General features: G+C 52.1%; 5 protein-coding genes across 5 annotated transcripts; 4 read left to right on the top strand and 1 right to left on the bottom strand.

The window, feature by feature from the left end:
* Positions 1-943: 943 nt before the first annotated feature.
* Positions 944-2,379, top strand: dprB (the record flags this gene model as incomplete). Its single annotated transcript, XM_026755592.1, has 3 exons — positions 944-1,121; positions 1,175-1,468; positions 1,517-2,379. 3 exons carry the CDS (start codon positions 944-946, stop codon positions 2,377-2,379), a joined length of 1,335 nt encoding a protein of 444 aa, XP_026615020.1.
* Positions 2,380-5,610: 3,231 nt separating this feature from the next.
* Positions 5,611-7,332, top strand: CDV56_101274 (uncharacterized protein; the record flags this gene model as incomplete). The annotated part of the gene is made up of 1 exon (XM_026754893.1): positions 5,611-7,332. One exon carries the CDS (start codon positions 5,611-5,613, stop codon positions 7,330-7,332), a length of 1,722 nt encoding a protein of 573 aa, XP_026615019.1.
* A 2,727-nt stretch (positions 7,333-10,059) lies between these two features.
* On the top strand, positions 10,060-10,779 carry CDV56_100752 (glycoside hydrolase family 11 protein; the record flags this gene model as incomplete). The annotated part of the gene is made up of 2 exons (XM_026754371.1): positions 10,060-10,325; positions 10,380-10,779. The coding sequence occupies 2 exons, from the start codon at positions 10,060-10,062 to the stop codon at positions 10,777-10,779; spliced, it is 666 nt and encodes a 221-aa protein (XP_026615018.1).
* Positions 10,780-11,748: 969 nt separating this feature from the next.
* Positions 11,749-13,198, top strand: CDV56_100357 (sugar porter family MFS transporter; the record flags this gene model as incomplete). Its single annotated transcript, XM_026753976.1, has 3 exons — positions 11,749-12,068; positions 12,119-12,900; positions 12,948-13,198. The coding sequence occupies 3 exons, from the start codon at positions 11,749-11,751 to the stop codon at positions 13,196-13,198; spliced, it is 1,353 nt and encodes a 450-aa protein (XP_026615017.1).
* A 99-nt stretch (positions 13,199-13,297) lies between these two features.
* CDV56_100215 (uncharacterized protein) lies at positions 13,298-13,692 on the bottom strand (the record flags this gene model as incomplete). The annotated part of the gene is made up of 2 exons (XM_026753834.1): positions 13,298-13,521; positions 13,581-13,692. 2 exons carry the CDS (start codon positions 13,690-13,692, stop codon positions 13,298-13,300), a joined length of 336 nt encoding a protein of 111 aa, XP_026615016.1.
* Between the last annotated feature and the right edge of the window lie 259 nt (positions 13,693-13,951).

Genomic DNA, 13,951 nt, shown 5'->3' with positions numbered 1-13,951 from the left:
TTGAGAATCTCCACAGCGGGAGAAATCAAACCTATCATTGCACAGAATACCTTATGATATCACTGTACAAGATACCCCTTTGATACCCCTCTATGGAATCGTCCTGGACGTAGAGGATGACATCAGCGACCAATGCCTGAGGCAAAATATCCACCGCGACGCGTCAAGCTGTCCCGCACCAGTCTAACCTCTTTGAGTTAATCCAGGCGCCTCAGACATAAGGCTGAAGTCATGATCAGCGATTGCTCAGTGCTCCATGCATCAGTCATCACCCTTGATTGCTGCAACTGGAAGACTGGATCCTAAAAATAAAGAAGCAGTGACGGTCCCTGTGGCTTATACCGGAGATAAGGTTGATCTGATTGTCCTCCGGGCGAACCTCGTGTGTCTTTCTTCCCAGCTCGATTGGTGGAAAAGTTCCAGCTATGTAGCTAAGAGTGATATAAGTTCTCCTCATCTGCCAGTCGACCTGAGATCAGTCAATACCTTTTGATACTTCACGACGAAATGACATTATCATGACAGGAGACTTCGAGCAAAGTAGACTGTTGTGGCGTTACCCCTGTGGCTGGTGAAGGGAGCCTTTGCTGATTTCCTTGAAATGGGTTACATAATGTCTTGGTATCCTCGATATGACGACATATGATGATATGACCCCAGACCCTGTATCTGGCAGCTCGATTCAGGGACCGCCAGGAGCTGATCATGACAGGCTTGACGTGGAGGGACCCATGAGTGAATGAAACGCGCATGAATTGAGTTTTTGCATCAACCTCTAGAGGTGACGTCATATGTTTTGATGGACTGAAAAAGATATAAAGCTTCATGATGTTCTTGAAATGCTTTGATCTTCAGCATACAGCAATCGAAATCATCATCGAACTCTCTATCTTCTATCTTCTATCTTCTCGAAATATACCCAAGAAACGAATAAGTTGTCATAATGTCTGGACTCGTGCACAAGGTGAAGGACGCCGTTACTGGCCATCACCACGATTCCACCCACACCTCCAATACCACTGGCACTCATGGCACTACCGATACCACTCATACCACCAACCATGGTCCTCACCACTCCAAGCTCGCCAATAAGCTCGATCCCCGTGTCGACAGCGATCGTGGTAAGTCATGTTCACCTCAAGCTCTTCTGCAAATGCTAACCGCAAGCATAAAGACCACCGCTCTGGTTCCAATGCCACGATAACCACCGGCCCGGATGGTGAAAAGGTCGCTCATACCAGCACCCACGGTCCTCGCACGATCGAGCCTGGCCATGGCCACCACACTGCTACCGGCTCTACCAGCACGAACCACGGCCCTCACAACTCCAAGATTGCCAACAAGCTTGATCCTCGCGTTGACTCTGATGTGGACAACCGCGCCCGGCATGAAGCTATTGGTGGAACCCATGGTCCTCACGGCTCCAATGTCGCCAACAAGGTTGATCCCCGCATTGACAGCGACAGAGGTAAGAAGCACTAACCCAATACTTGTAATGACTTACTGACTCTTTCAGATAACCGTGCCGCCTACACTGGCGCTGGAGCCACCACCGGCGCTTATGCCAGCGGTGCCCGCGACACCTACGGCACTTCGACTTCTACCAACGCCGGACCTCACAACTCGAACATGATGAACAAGGTGGACCCCCGTATCGACTCTGACATGGACAACCGTGCTCGCCATGAGACCATGGGAGGTGCCTATGGCCCTCACGGCTCTGGCATGGCCAACAAGATGGACCCTCGGGTTGACAGTGACATGGACAACCGTGGTGCTTACGGAACCACCGGTACCCACGGCACCACTGGCAGTGCCTACGGTACCGGCCCCGGAAACACCTTCGGCAACCACACCAGCTCGAATGCCGGCCCCCATAACTCTAACCTCATGAACAAGGTGGACCCTCGTGTCGATTCCGACATGGATAACCGCACCCGTCATGAGACCATGGGGGGTGCCTATGGCCCTCACAGCTCTGGCATGGCCAACAAGATGGACCCTCGGGTTGACTCTGACATGGACAACCGCGGCGCCTACTCTGGTAATGCCTACGGCAGTAACCACGGAACCGCTGGTTCTTATGGTACCGGTCACGCCTACGGCTCTGGCACTGGCATGGGCACTGGCATGGGCACCCACAGCACAAACGCCGGTCCTCACAACTCCAACTTGATGAACAAGGTGGACCCCCGCGTGGATTCTGACATGGATAACCGCGCCCGCCATGAGGCTCTTGCTTCTAACAGCTACAACACCCCAGGCACTGCCACTCACACCGCGGGACCCCACAACTCCAACATGATGAACAAGATGGATCCCCGTGTTGATTCCGACTTGGACAACCGTGGCACCCTGGGCACCCAGCGTGGTTTCTAAACATGATACCCATCGCATCTTTTCTTTTGCAAGTTTGAAGCTGAATGGACTTGATATCCACTTATGCCATGACGATGTCTTTTATGATTAGTATTTATGACCAATGACATTAATCTCATCTTGAATCTTACCGTAGCTGCTCAGTAGAAATTAGGGCACTCACTTATATACAAATAGTAACTCGAGCTTTGGAGGCTCTGACCCCCGTCAGCAGGCAATTCTCGAATCCTATCCGGCGTAACAAAAATCTCCCGCCAACGACCACGGTAATACTCATGATGCGCCGCCTGCCGGAGATGATTCGAGCGATGCAGCTGGTGGAAGACATCTAGCAGCCCCATATACGCGTGCTTGCCACCTGTAGTTCTCCGGCGAGCGGTAGAGCGTGGCTGGGTCTTTGCCCAGGGCGTGGACCTTGTCGAGGGAGAACACGAAGGCGTGTGTGTGGGCGGCGTCGACTTCTGGGCTTGAGAGTTGTTGTGATTCTCAATCCTGATTCCCAATCTTTCGGTAGAGGGTTATGTTGGTGCTGGAGGTGAGTTTATCTATCTTTTTCCCGCTAAATATCAGTCACTGTCATGACGAGCTGGAGTCTCACCTGGTGGATGTGTCTGTTGATAGGCGTTGTCATTCTGAGCCCTGGCTAGTAAACTGTTTGGTCGGGAGTATGTGGGAGGAGTAAGCGTTTTGACTCCAAAGTAGGTTGCGTTGATGTTGAGGATTCCAGTTTCAGCCGTTGACTTGACTGAAGGTCGGTGGGGGAAAGGACATATTGTAGCAACAGCAACTGAGATGCCGTGATGAGCAATTCTATACCGAAGATATGCTTATTCGAAGAAGTCGGATGAAATCGGCTGGTCGTTTTCGTCACAATATCGAGCTGTTCAGCGGTAACCTCAATAACCATGATTGATTATTCTCCATTCTTGTCTTCCTCATCCTACATCGAGTCTCCCTTTTCTTTCCAAGTATCCCATTGGATGCAGTGGACCAGCCTGCTGAGGTAGTAGTCCGTTCATACTGTACCAGGCAGAATCACAGCCCGTAGCGCATAGTCCGTAGTCCATTTTTGGTATTATTTTCAGTCAATTTCTTCTTATTATGAACCACGTATTTCGTTATGGATTCCTGCCTGTCATGATATTAAGAGGCCTGCTTGAACACTGCGCCTTTGAGTACCATGTTGCTCTACAGCCTTAGGTATAATCTGGTCTGCAGCACCAGCTGTCTTAGTATAGCAACCGGAGAGATCACAATCTGAACGAGCAATGGGCTTTGGAATTCCTAGTGTATTGAGCATACTCCATATACTGCTCCTGTCCGGTCTCTAGGTATAGTACTCGGATTAAGATGTTCACTCAGACCTTTATCCCCAACAGGAAGAGGATGAGTAGATCGTCTATCACAAACACACATTAGTATCCAGGGTTTTCAATCAGCATATACGCGAATAGGAAAAACAAACGCTTCACGCATCAATTATAGCACAATTATAGCACAATTATAGCACCGGGATCAGTGTAGCTTGAGGCAATTATTCATTGCGCCATATGTTGATCTTCCAGGATGTAGATAGCCGAGAGTCCTCGCGAGTGCATAGTCAGGTTTCAGGAATGGCTATATTTAGCAGTGATTGATTCGAGTTCAACACGCACAACGCTAGAAACACATCTTTCCGGTGGATGTTAGATAAGAATTCTAAGGATTTCGCATTACTGATCAGTAAATCGATCGATGTTGGGGAAGATTCTGGGGAGAATCTCGGAGGTCTTGGCGGCAGGGGTTGTTTACCTGCTTCTACCAGTCTAGTCGGACCCCTGAGTTTCATCCACCTGCACACACAGAACCACAACGCAATCATGGTGAGAGCTCACCACAGTCGGCGACATCATCACGGGATGGCCACTCCACCATCAAGACTCACGGATAGATCACCTCGGAGTGAGACATGTTCCCCAAAAGCTCCAGCCTCCAAGGTTCCTGCAGAAAGGAAGAAACAGTCCGGTGCTTGGCATCGAAGATCAGAGTTTGGCGATATCCACCACGGAATCGACTAGACGGTTTCAAGTCCCGCTAGTCAGTATGGTTTGCAACAGAGGAACTGCTCAGGAGTTCAGACGCTGGCCTTGTTTGATGTTTTCTCATGCCTTGACCTGGTGAGTTGAGGACTATTGCTCTGGGAATTTGGACAGGCTGAACAAATCATTGACTCAATAATGTCAATAGGAAACTCAATTCATGCAGCCAGACTCATACCGGGACCTTGAATGATCCTCGAACCCAGTTCCAATGCTACCCTGAGACATACTTGCTTTCGCGGTAGATCATTAGTTCGTTACATCTCGATTCTTCTCGCTTTCTTTACCCAACAAGGCATTCCGGCTGATTTGTGCACGGTGCGGGTAATCGGAAGACCAAATTTAGAACGTCTCAAACCGAACTACGGCGTAAATCCCTGATGATCGCATGATCTAGCCAAAATCAAACGATCGAAATTTCGAGCTTGAGCGAAAACAAGACTTGACAGTCGAAGGTTTCAGAATGAGGACTCGTTCGTGCGGTGTTCAATCTTTTCGTGCTAAAGGCTGGAGTCTCCGCCAGCATAACTCTAATCGTCGCATGACTCGAGATCAGCTCTCTTTCCCATTGTTCTTATCCCGAGCTATGGTATAGAGACTTGGGCTGGTTCATCCCATTGCAGTCTTGGATGATGAGTTTTTATTGGGATAACATGAAGACAAGCATGGAATTCGTTTTTGTTTGTAACCCTCGAGCTAATTAATGGTTGCCCTAAGACTAACTGACACTCATGGTGGACAGATCTATCGCATCGACGTCTGCATGAACCCACATAGCGACGATGTTACTGTGAAGTAGCCTGCTACTCTGGATCAGACCTTGGAGCCCCAACTCGGGTTGCTAGCAGGTTTCACCCCATGTCCTTGTCTCTGTCCCAAACTCGGATCACAATCGAACCCTGTCCCCTATGGACGCCATTGTTTCATGCGCCCGGAATAGAATCATGCCTTTCCAAAGGCAGAAGGAACATCTCCCCAGCTCTCAAAGGGTGATCACAAATGCATAAATACCTCTCGACTTCCCGTCTGATTCCTCCTAATCATCCACTCATCCACTCACTGCTCCTCTGGTAGAAGCATCTCATCCTTCTTTTCCTCTCGTTTCTTTTCTCTTCTCATTTAGTCAATACCATCGTTCTTGCTTTCGTTCAATATGCAACTCGTTCTTTCTCTTCTCGCCCTCTCGGCGACCTCGACACTGGCTGCGCCGGTGCATACCCTTCCTCAAAATCAGAATTCTACCGCCCCGACTCATGCCGGCAAACTCCTAACTCCCATCTCCCAACCCCCCAAGGAGGAATCTCGCGTGGAGGCCCGTACCTTCGGTCTCCTGGCCGGTCTGCTCTCCCACGGTCTCGGTGGATCGGCTGAATGTGAAGCCTGTGAGGCTGAAGCCAGTGGCTCTGCTGGCGCCAGCGGTGGACACAGTGGTGGATGGGGTGGCCTTTTGAGTGGTGGACTGGGCGGTCATCTTGGTGGTGGTTTCGGCGCTGGTCTAGGCGGCAGCGCTGGCGACGGCGAAGACTGCGACGAAAATGGTGAAGGAGGAGTGAGTGCTGGTGGTTCTGCTGGCGGCTCGGCCGGAGGATCCGCCAGTGGCTCCCTTGGAGGATCAATTGGAGGATCCGCTGGAGGTTCAGCAGGGGGATATGGTGGTGGCTCAGCCAGTGGCTCGTCTGGTGGCTCCGCTGGTGGCTCCGATAACGGCGAAGACTGCGACGAAAATGGGGAAGGAGGAGTGAGTGTTGGTGGTTCTGCTGGTGGCTCGGCCGGAGGATCCGCCAGTGGTTCTGCAGGAGGCTCAGCTAGTGGCTCAGCCAGTGGCTCGTCTGGTGGCTCTGCTACCGGTTCCCTCGGTGGTTCCGCCTCTGGCACTGCAGGAGGCTCGGCTGGCGGCTCTGTAGGAGGATCAGCTGGAGGCAGCGCTGGAGGAAGTGCAGGCGGCTCAGTTGGTGGCTCGGCTGGTGGCGATACCGGCGTTTCTGCTACAGGATCTGGTTCAGCTGGTGGTTCCGCTGGTGGCTCTGCTACCGGTGCCGTCGGAGGTTCTGCCTCTGGTGCTGCTGGTGGTTCGCTTGGAGGATCCGTTGGAGGCTCAGCCGGTGGTTCTACCTCTGGCACTGTTGGAGGTTCCGCTGGTGGCTCCGCTACCGGTGCTCTTGGAGGCTCGTCTTCTGGTTCTGCCACTGGCTCTCTCGGAGGTTCGGCTACCGGCTCTGTTGGAGGCTCTGGTTCTGTTGGCGGCTCTGGCAGCGTTGGAGGATCTGCTGGCGGTTCCCTTGGCGGCGGCGTCAGCGGCAGTGCAGGCGGAAACGCCACCGGCAGCGCTGGAGGAAGTGCAAGTGGTTCTGCCGGAGGCTCTACAGGTGGTGACACTGGTGCCTCTGCTACTGGCTCCACCTCCGGCTCCGGCTCTACTGAAGGTTCCGGCTCTACTGGTGGTTCTGCTAGCGGTTCGGCCGGCAGCGACACTGGTGCCTCTGCTACTGGCTCCGGCTCCGACTCCAGCTCCAGCCCGACTGAAGGTTCTGGCTCCAGCCCTGGTTCTGTCGGCGGCTCCGCCAGTGGAAGCGCAGGCGGCTCTGGCTCCAGCTCCGGCGGTATCAGCATCGGCGGCAGTGCAACTGGCAGCGGCAGCGCCTCGGCCTCTGCCTCGGCCTCCGCAAGTGCCGGTGCGAGCGCCTCGGCCGGTGCCTCTGCGACTGGTGGTTCGGGCTCTGACAATGGTGAGGACTGCGACGAGACCGGCGCCGACGCTACTACCGGTGACGACAACGACAACGGCGACGACAGCTGCGACGAGTGCGGTGATGATGCCGATGAGGGCGATGACTCGTCCATGGGCGGCGACGACTCCGAGGACTGCGATGAGTGAAGGACGAGTGAAAAAATTGTCTGTCCTGTCCTGCTGTACTTTTCTAATACCTGTCTGACTATCCTGTACCTGTGTCTGTGAGCCTCCAATTATCATTGGAGCGTGTCTCTATTTGCCTGTCTCATTTTCATGTAATACCGAATGTGTCACTCCTTACGATGAACATCAGCGATAGAGCTGCATAATGAAGCTATTAAGCAATCTGTTTGCAATATCCGAATTTCTCTATCCGTCTATCTCCGCGACTATAATACGAACCTAGCACACTCCTCTATAGTTTATGATCTAGTCTAACCCTTTCGTTGCACGCCCGCCTTCTTCGGCACCCAAAACGCCCAATACAACCCACAGCCGCAACAACATGAACGACAACATCGAAGAGGACGAGATATATGAAGATGGCGTAGAGTTGATTCTGTAGGCCCTGAAGCGTTTTGGTGGCGTTGGAGCTGAAGCCGAGGTAAAGAGACTACTTTGTCAGTTCTGTTCGTTTTTGAGAGGAAGCCTCGCAACCTCCTGCTAGTACGCAAAGACATAGCTTCGAGTAAATGTACGAAGGCGATGTCCAGAAATGCTTGGCAACGCGAGAAAAAACCTCTTGGAACTCCTGCCAGAAGGTCATATGGATCGAGGGCGCCACAGATGCAGCTTGTCCCTGTGATGATTCTGAGGCACGCAGACGAGCAAGTTCCGCCTTGACTTGTTGATACTCGGGAGAAGCGCGCCAAACGTTGCGCCAACGGCTGTCCTTGATTACCTCCAGCATCTCCTCGTAAGCCGCTTCCGCTGCTCGACGTTCAGTCCTTCGCCGGGAACACCGATGACCGCATCGGCAAACTCCTGCATGTCTAAAGATAAATCACCTCCTCGATGTGGGCGAGTTTCTCTTCTCGGGGAACATGGCGGGGCTGGCGTAAGGGCGCTAAATTCGAGGGCTTCTCGAATGGTCATGGTGTTGAGATGAAGATCTTGCTGCTGGACGTAGCCAATGCGACCCTGGAATGTCTCGTCGGTTGGTTTGCCGTCGATCAGAGTATTACCGGAGATAACTCCAATGGTGACGCGCGTGGCAAGGGTGTCTTAGACAGGTGACGTTAGAGAGGAACTAAAATTACATCCTTTAGACACTTTAGCCCTGAAGCTTCCACATTCTTACAGTTTCGGGGGATGAGAAGTGCTGGAGTTAGAAAATACTACAATGCTGCAATAAGAAGGGACATGACCTGCTAAATTTAGCATTCTATTCATTTAGAATGTAATGTTACATTCGTTTCAATGGTATTCAAGTTGTCAGAAAAGGGAAAGCAACACATTAGTGCTGATAAGCTATAGGTTTGACGCCATCTCCAGCATAACGTTATGCTGACCGCTACGACCTCACGTCAATCTCCAGAATAAATACTTGATGCTATGAGGATGGTCAATAGTCAAAGAATACGACTCATTCAGATCTCAAATCCAGCCTCTCATTTGGCATTATGTCGAGTTTCCAAGGCATCTCTCTCCACATGACGGTCTACATTGAGCCTGCGGATCTTCCCACATTCTGGAAAGCCTTCAAGCCAGTATATGAGCAGGTCATTGTAGAGCCGGAATGCACATTCTTCGAGGTATATCAAGATCCTGAAAATCCGGGGACCTGGTGAGATATGAAGACCATAGCTGACTGGGACAGGTCAAAACCCAAGGAATGGCTCGTTGAGGTAGGTTTCAATAAACATAGGTTTAAATGCTGCAGGATCTGATATTGAGCTAGGTTTTCAAGCCAACAAGCCGTACTATAAGGATTACTTTGCGGCGACAATGCCGTTGTACGTCAAACCCCGAGAGATCAAGGTGCTGAATCGTGTTGGAGCCCGTATGTCGCGGTAAAAGTAGAGAATGGGGGATTATGATTGTATACACTTATTGATGTATACGAGGGAAACTTATGAGAATCGTACTACTCTCATGAAATCTACCTTTCACTCAATGAATGCATCACGCATTGCTAAGGTATATGGCCTCAATAGCTGCGAGAGAAACTAATCCATGTCAATACAGAGACTTATGTCCAGGGCTCCAACTATATTCATTAGTCCAGACACTCGGCTAAAGTAGTAAAGTTCCATGCAGCGTCACGACTCACGACTGCCGGCAAAATGAAGGCTAATTCTGGTCCATGTTGATGGAGCATTGTGCAGGATAATTCCACTTCTCAGACATCGTTTTATCCGAAAAGAATGTTCAATGATCACTTCTTGCACAGCCGGCAATCCGGGGATTCTTCACCTGCCCGCATTCTATGGCTCTACAGATGCTTCTTCCTGAGACAAGCATTAACCTGATGACAGATGTTTCTCCGCAGTGCTCGAGCCTATATATGGCAATCAATAAGCTTAAATGGGAACCTGAAATGCAGCATCATACGACAAAGCAATCTTCCTGTCACATCTGAACTCTGCCTGATACATAGAATGCTCCATCATCCATGATTCATGTTTCGGCGAATCGAGGACAACCCTGCCGATCACTCCTTCAATCCAGTTATAATAAAGGCCCACCGGCAAAAGTGGGTGTCGATCACAACATGAAACAATTTGGCTGGAATCGTGGATTCACTTTAATAAACGGATTCGTAATTCTTTCATCGGCTGAAATCCGCTGAATCGACGAATACTTAAGCCATGAAGTCGCCACGAGGAACCTCCCCTTCACCATCAAAGCAATTCGAGCAATCATTGCAATATGGTCTCCTTCTCCTCTCTCGCTCTCGCTCTCTCCACCGTTGCTGGCGTGCTGGCTGCGCCCGGCTCGGAGAAATACGTCGAGCTAGCCAAGCGTCAGCTCACCACCTCTCAGACTGGCACGAACAACGGCTACTACTACTCCTTTTGGACCGACGGTGGCGGTGAAGTGACCTACACCAACGGCAACGGCGGCGAGTACAGCGTCGATTGGACGAATTGCGGCAACTTTGTTGCTGGCAAGGGTTGGAACCCAGCCAGTGCCGAGTACGCTTTTCCCTCCTCTCTTCTTGATTATGTCCGATGCTAATAGGTTATCAGAACGGTCACCTACAGCGGCACCTGGACCCCCAGCGGAAACAGCTACCTCTCCGTGTACGGCTGGACCACCAGCCCGCTGGTCGAATACTACATCGTGGAGAGCTACGGCTCCTATAACCCCTCCACTGGAGCAACCCTTCTCGGCAGCGTCGAGAGCGACGACGGCACTTACAACATCTACAAGACGACCCGGGAGAATGCGCCGTCGATCGAGGGCACGGCAACTTTCAACCAGTACTGGTCTGTTCGGACTTCGAACCGGGTGGGTGGTACTGTGACGACGCAGAACCACTTTGATGCGTGGGCGAAGGCGGGTCTGGAGTTGGGAGACTTTAACTACATGATTGTTGCTACGGAGGGGTACCAGAGCAGCGGGTCTGCTACTATCACTGTTTCTTAAGCTGTCAGGCTTCGACCTTGATCTTGTCTTTTGGGTTGTACCTGCAGAACCGGTCAGAGAGCTGGTTCTGCCAGGGTACTTGGCAGGTACAGCTACCTTTGTCTAGGACTGCACTGTGAATAACTGTCACTCTTTTAAGTCAAGCATTTTCCGGAAGCGAACTTCAATGGAGAGTTTTGCTGTCTAGAGTACTGTCATTTCTAGGTAATAATGATCCCAATTCTATATTAAGTCTCGGTTAGACAAGCCACAAAGCTTCTTTCAGCCATAGCTTCTACCATAGAGGCCAATGCCCTTCAGTCTGCTCTAAATATCGAGTGTCAATAATTCAGTCCGCGATCCATATAACGCCTAACTACCACTCACCTTTTGATATGATTTATCCTCGAGCCAGTCTTTATTCCTGTCGACATCTTCCCCGGGAACCCGGGCCTCCGCATTTCGGGAGTCTTTACCCCGAGGGGCAGAGGATGTGCAAGTGCACCACCTATTGGATCTATGACTGCTGTCTCCACAATCCGAAGAACAAACTACTCCGTATACACCCCCCCCATATCTCCCCGAGAGAAACCGAGAAATGAGCCGATGATCGTCATCCAGTCTTTGGCTTGACTGTGGGGAATCCTCACTGCTGTCGGGGTAATATTCCGCGAAGCGAACATGGTCAGATATTAGATCCCCAGGCCCTGTCTATGAGATTTGCATCCATCGATATGCTTCATTCGAGGTTACTGAGATAGTACGCACAAGTTCTACAGCAATGCCACTCTGGAAACACAACTTCCGAGGCAAGGCCTTGATTACAGCCATCACCATGGCCTCTTGCCAGGCTTTTCTCCTACTAGGATTTGACCAAGGTACGCCTCTCTTCCCTTCTCCTGAGACCGCACTGACAAAAGCAGGAGTAATGTCCGGCATCATCGGCGCGCAGAACCGCTTCGGCCGCGACTTCACAACCCCGACGCCGCAATGCAGGGCAACATCACCGCGCTGTATGACATCGGCTGCGTAGTGGGCTCGATAGTCTGCTACTTCATCGGGGAGCGGTTCGGACGACGCACGATGCTCATGACCGGTGGTGCGATCATGGTGATCGGGACGGTGATCCTCGGCTCGTCGTATACGATTGCGCAGCTTATCGCCGGACGGATCATCACGGGGATCGGGAACGGGATGAACTCGTCGACGGCGCCGGTGTACCAGAGTGAATGCTCGCCTGCGGGGATTCGGGGGGCATTATTGACCCTGCAGGGGACGGTTACGATTCTCGGGGTTGTGATAGCCTATTGGTAGGTTCCCGCTCTCGTTTTTGATGGATGATGTTGATGAGGTGAGGAAGGATGGATTACGGGACAAGCTTCACCGACTCCTCGTTCCAATGGCGCTTCCCCCTCTCCTTCCAGGCCGTCTTCGCCGTCTGCCTCGTCCTCCAGATCATCGGCCTCCCCGAGACCCCCCGCTGGCTGGTGCAGCACGACCGGTACGAGGAGGCGCGCGCCGTCATCGCCGCGATAGAAGACAAGCCGCTCACCGACGAGACCGTCTCCCGGACCCTCCTCGACATCCAAACGGGCCTGGAGGAGGAACAGCGCGGCGGGCCCTTCCAATTCGCCGAGCTCTTCACCTGGGGCGAGGTGCAGAACCTCCGCCGCCTGCTCATCACCATCTCCATCGAGCTGGGCCAGCAGTTCACCGGCTCCAACATGATCAACTACTACGCCCCCGTCCTCTTCCAGGAAAACATGGGCATGAGCCGCAACCTGGCACTGGTCCTGAGCGGGTGCGCCCAGTGCACGTATCTGGTCGGCAGCGCCATCCCCGTCCTCCTGATGGACCGGTTCGGCCGCCGCACGCTGCTGATGGTGTGCTCCGCGGGCCTGTGTCTGTGTTTCGCGATGGTCTCGATTCTCCTCTCGCTGGACCGCGAGGGCGCGGCGTTCGGTGCCACGGCGTTCATTTTCATCTTCCAGCTGTTCTACGGGGTGGGCTGGTTGCCGGTGCCGTGGTTCTATCCGGCGGAGATCAATACCACGCGGGTGCGGACGAAGATGCAGGCGATTGCGTCCGGGTGGAACTGGATGGCTGTTTTTGCGGTGGTGAAGATTACGCCGATTGCGTTTGGTATGCCATCTTCCTAGATGCTTGCTGGGACATACTAACGAGAGTAGCGAATATCGGATGGAAAACGTTCATTATCTTTGCGGCGCTGAATGCCGTCTTCATCCCGATGGTCTACTGCTTCTACCCGGAAACGAAGGGACTGGAGCTGGAGGACATCCCGCTACTCTTTGCCCAGGGGGGAATTACAGGCGGTGTCATGACGTCCAAGGGAGGCCGGACCGTGACACCGGGGCAGCATGCTCGAGATGCCCAGGTAGACAGGAAGGTGGAAGTGCAGGAGATTGAAACTGCAGCTTGATCATTTCAATTGCGGCATAGATATAGAACAGATCCAAGGTACATTCTCAAGCGCAGACGAGACACAAAATATGGAACCACCTGATACCCGCACATCACATCACATATCGTGAACTGTCGGCTCAGCCTCCAGATCCGGCCGAACGATCTTTTTGCTCTTCTCCTGCTTGCTGATCTCGAATTGGACATCGCCCCGATCCGCCTTGACGGACACCTCGCTCAGGGTCGCATCAATCTCCTCCCATCTCTCATGGCCGTTGCTGTCTTTCGTCTTGATGAGGGAGGGAGATTCAAAGTTGTCGGGGTACTGGGCGGGGATGTAGACTACATGCACCATGGATGAGATGAGCATTTGATAGGCTTCTGGCTGTGATGAGACTTACATTTCTCGCCTTTGTTAGAATGAAGCTCCGGGGAATGGTAGGCTCTGAGGAGGGGGAGGGGACGAAAGCGGAGGGGGGTCCGGATAGTAGTAGCAATAGGTCTCAAGGACATGGTGATGGTTTCAGTATCTTTCCTTACTACACATGGTGATAAGTATAAGGCAGAAGAGAAGTCATTTCTTATATATAGCGATCGATGATGATGATGATGATGATGATGATGATGATGATGTCAGGACTCTGGTCATATGAATCCTCGATTGGTTCCCAGCAATGTCTGAACCTAGAGACCATCCTAGTATATACATTTTAGATCTGTCATGCCACAACTCCAGTGGCGAATACAACCTCATTGGTTTCATCTTCTCCAG

Source organism: Aspergillus thermomutatus (genome assembly GCF_002237265.1).
Source record: "Aspergillus thermomutatus strain HMR AF 39 chromosome Unknown NODE_77, whole genome shotgun sequence".
Classification (NCBI taxonomy): domain Eukaryota; kingdom Fungi; phylum Ascomycota; class Eurotiomycetes; order Eurotiales; family Aspergillaceae; genus Aspergillus; species Aspergillus thermomutatus.
The sequence above is the reverse complement of the archived record's forward strand: the minus strand, read 5'-3'. Positions and strand labels throughout refer to the sequence as shown.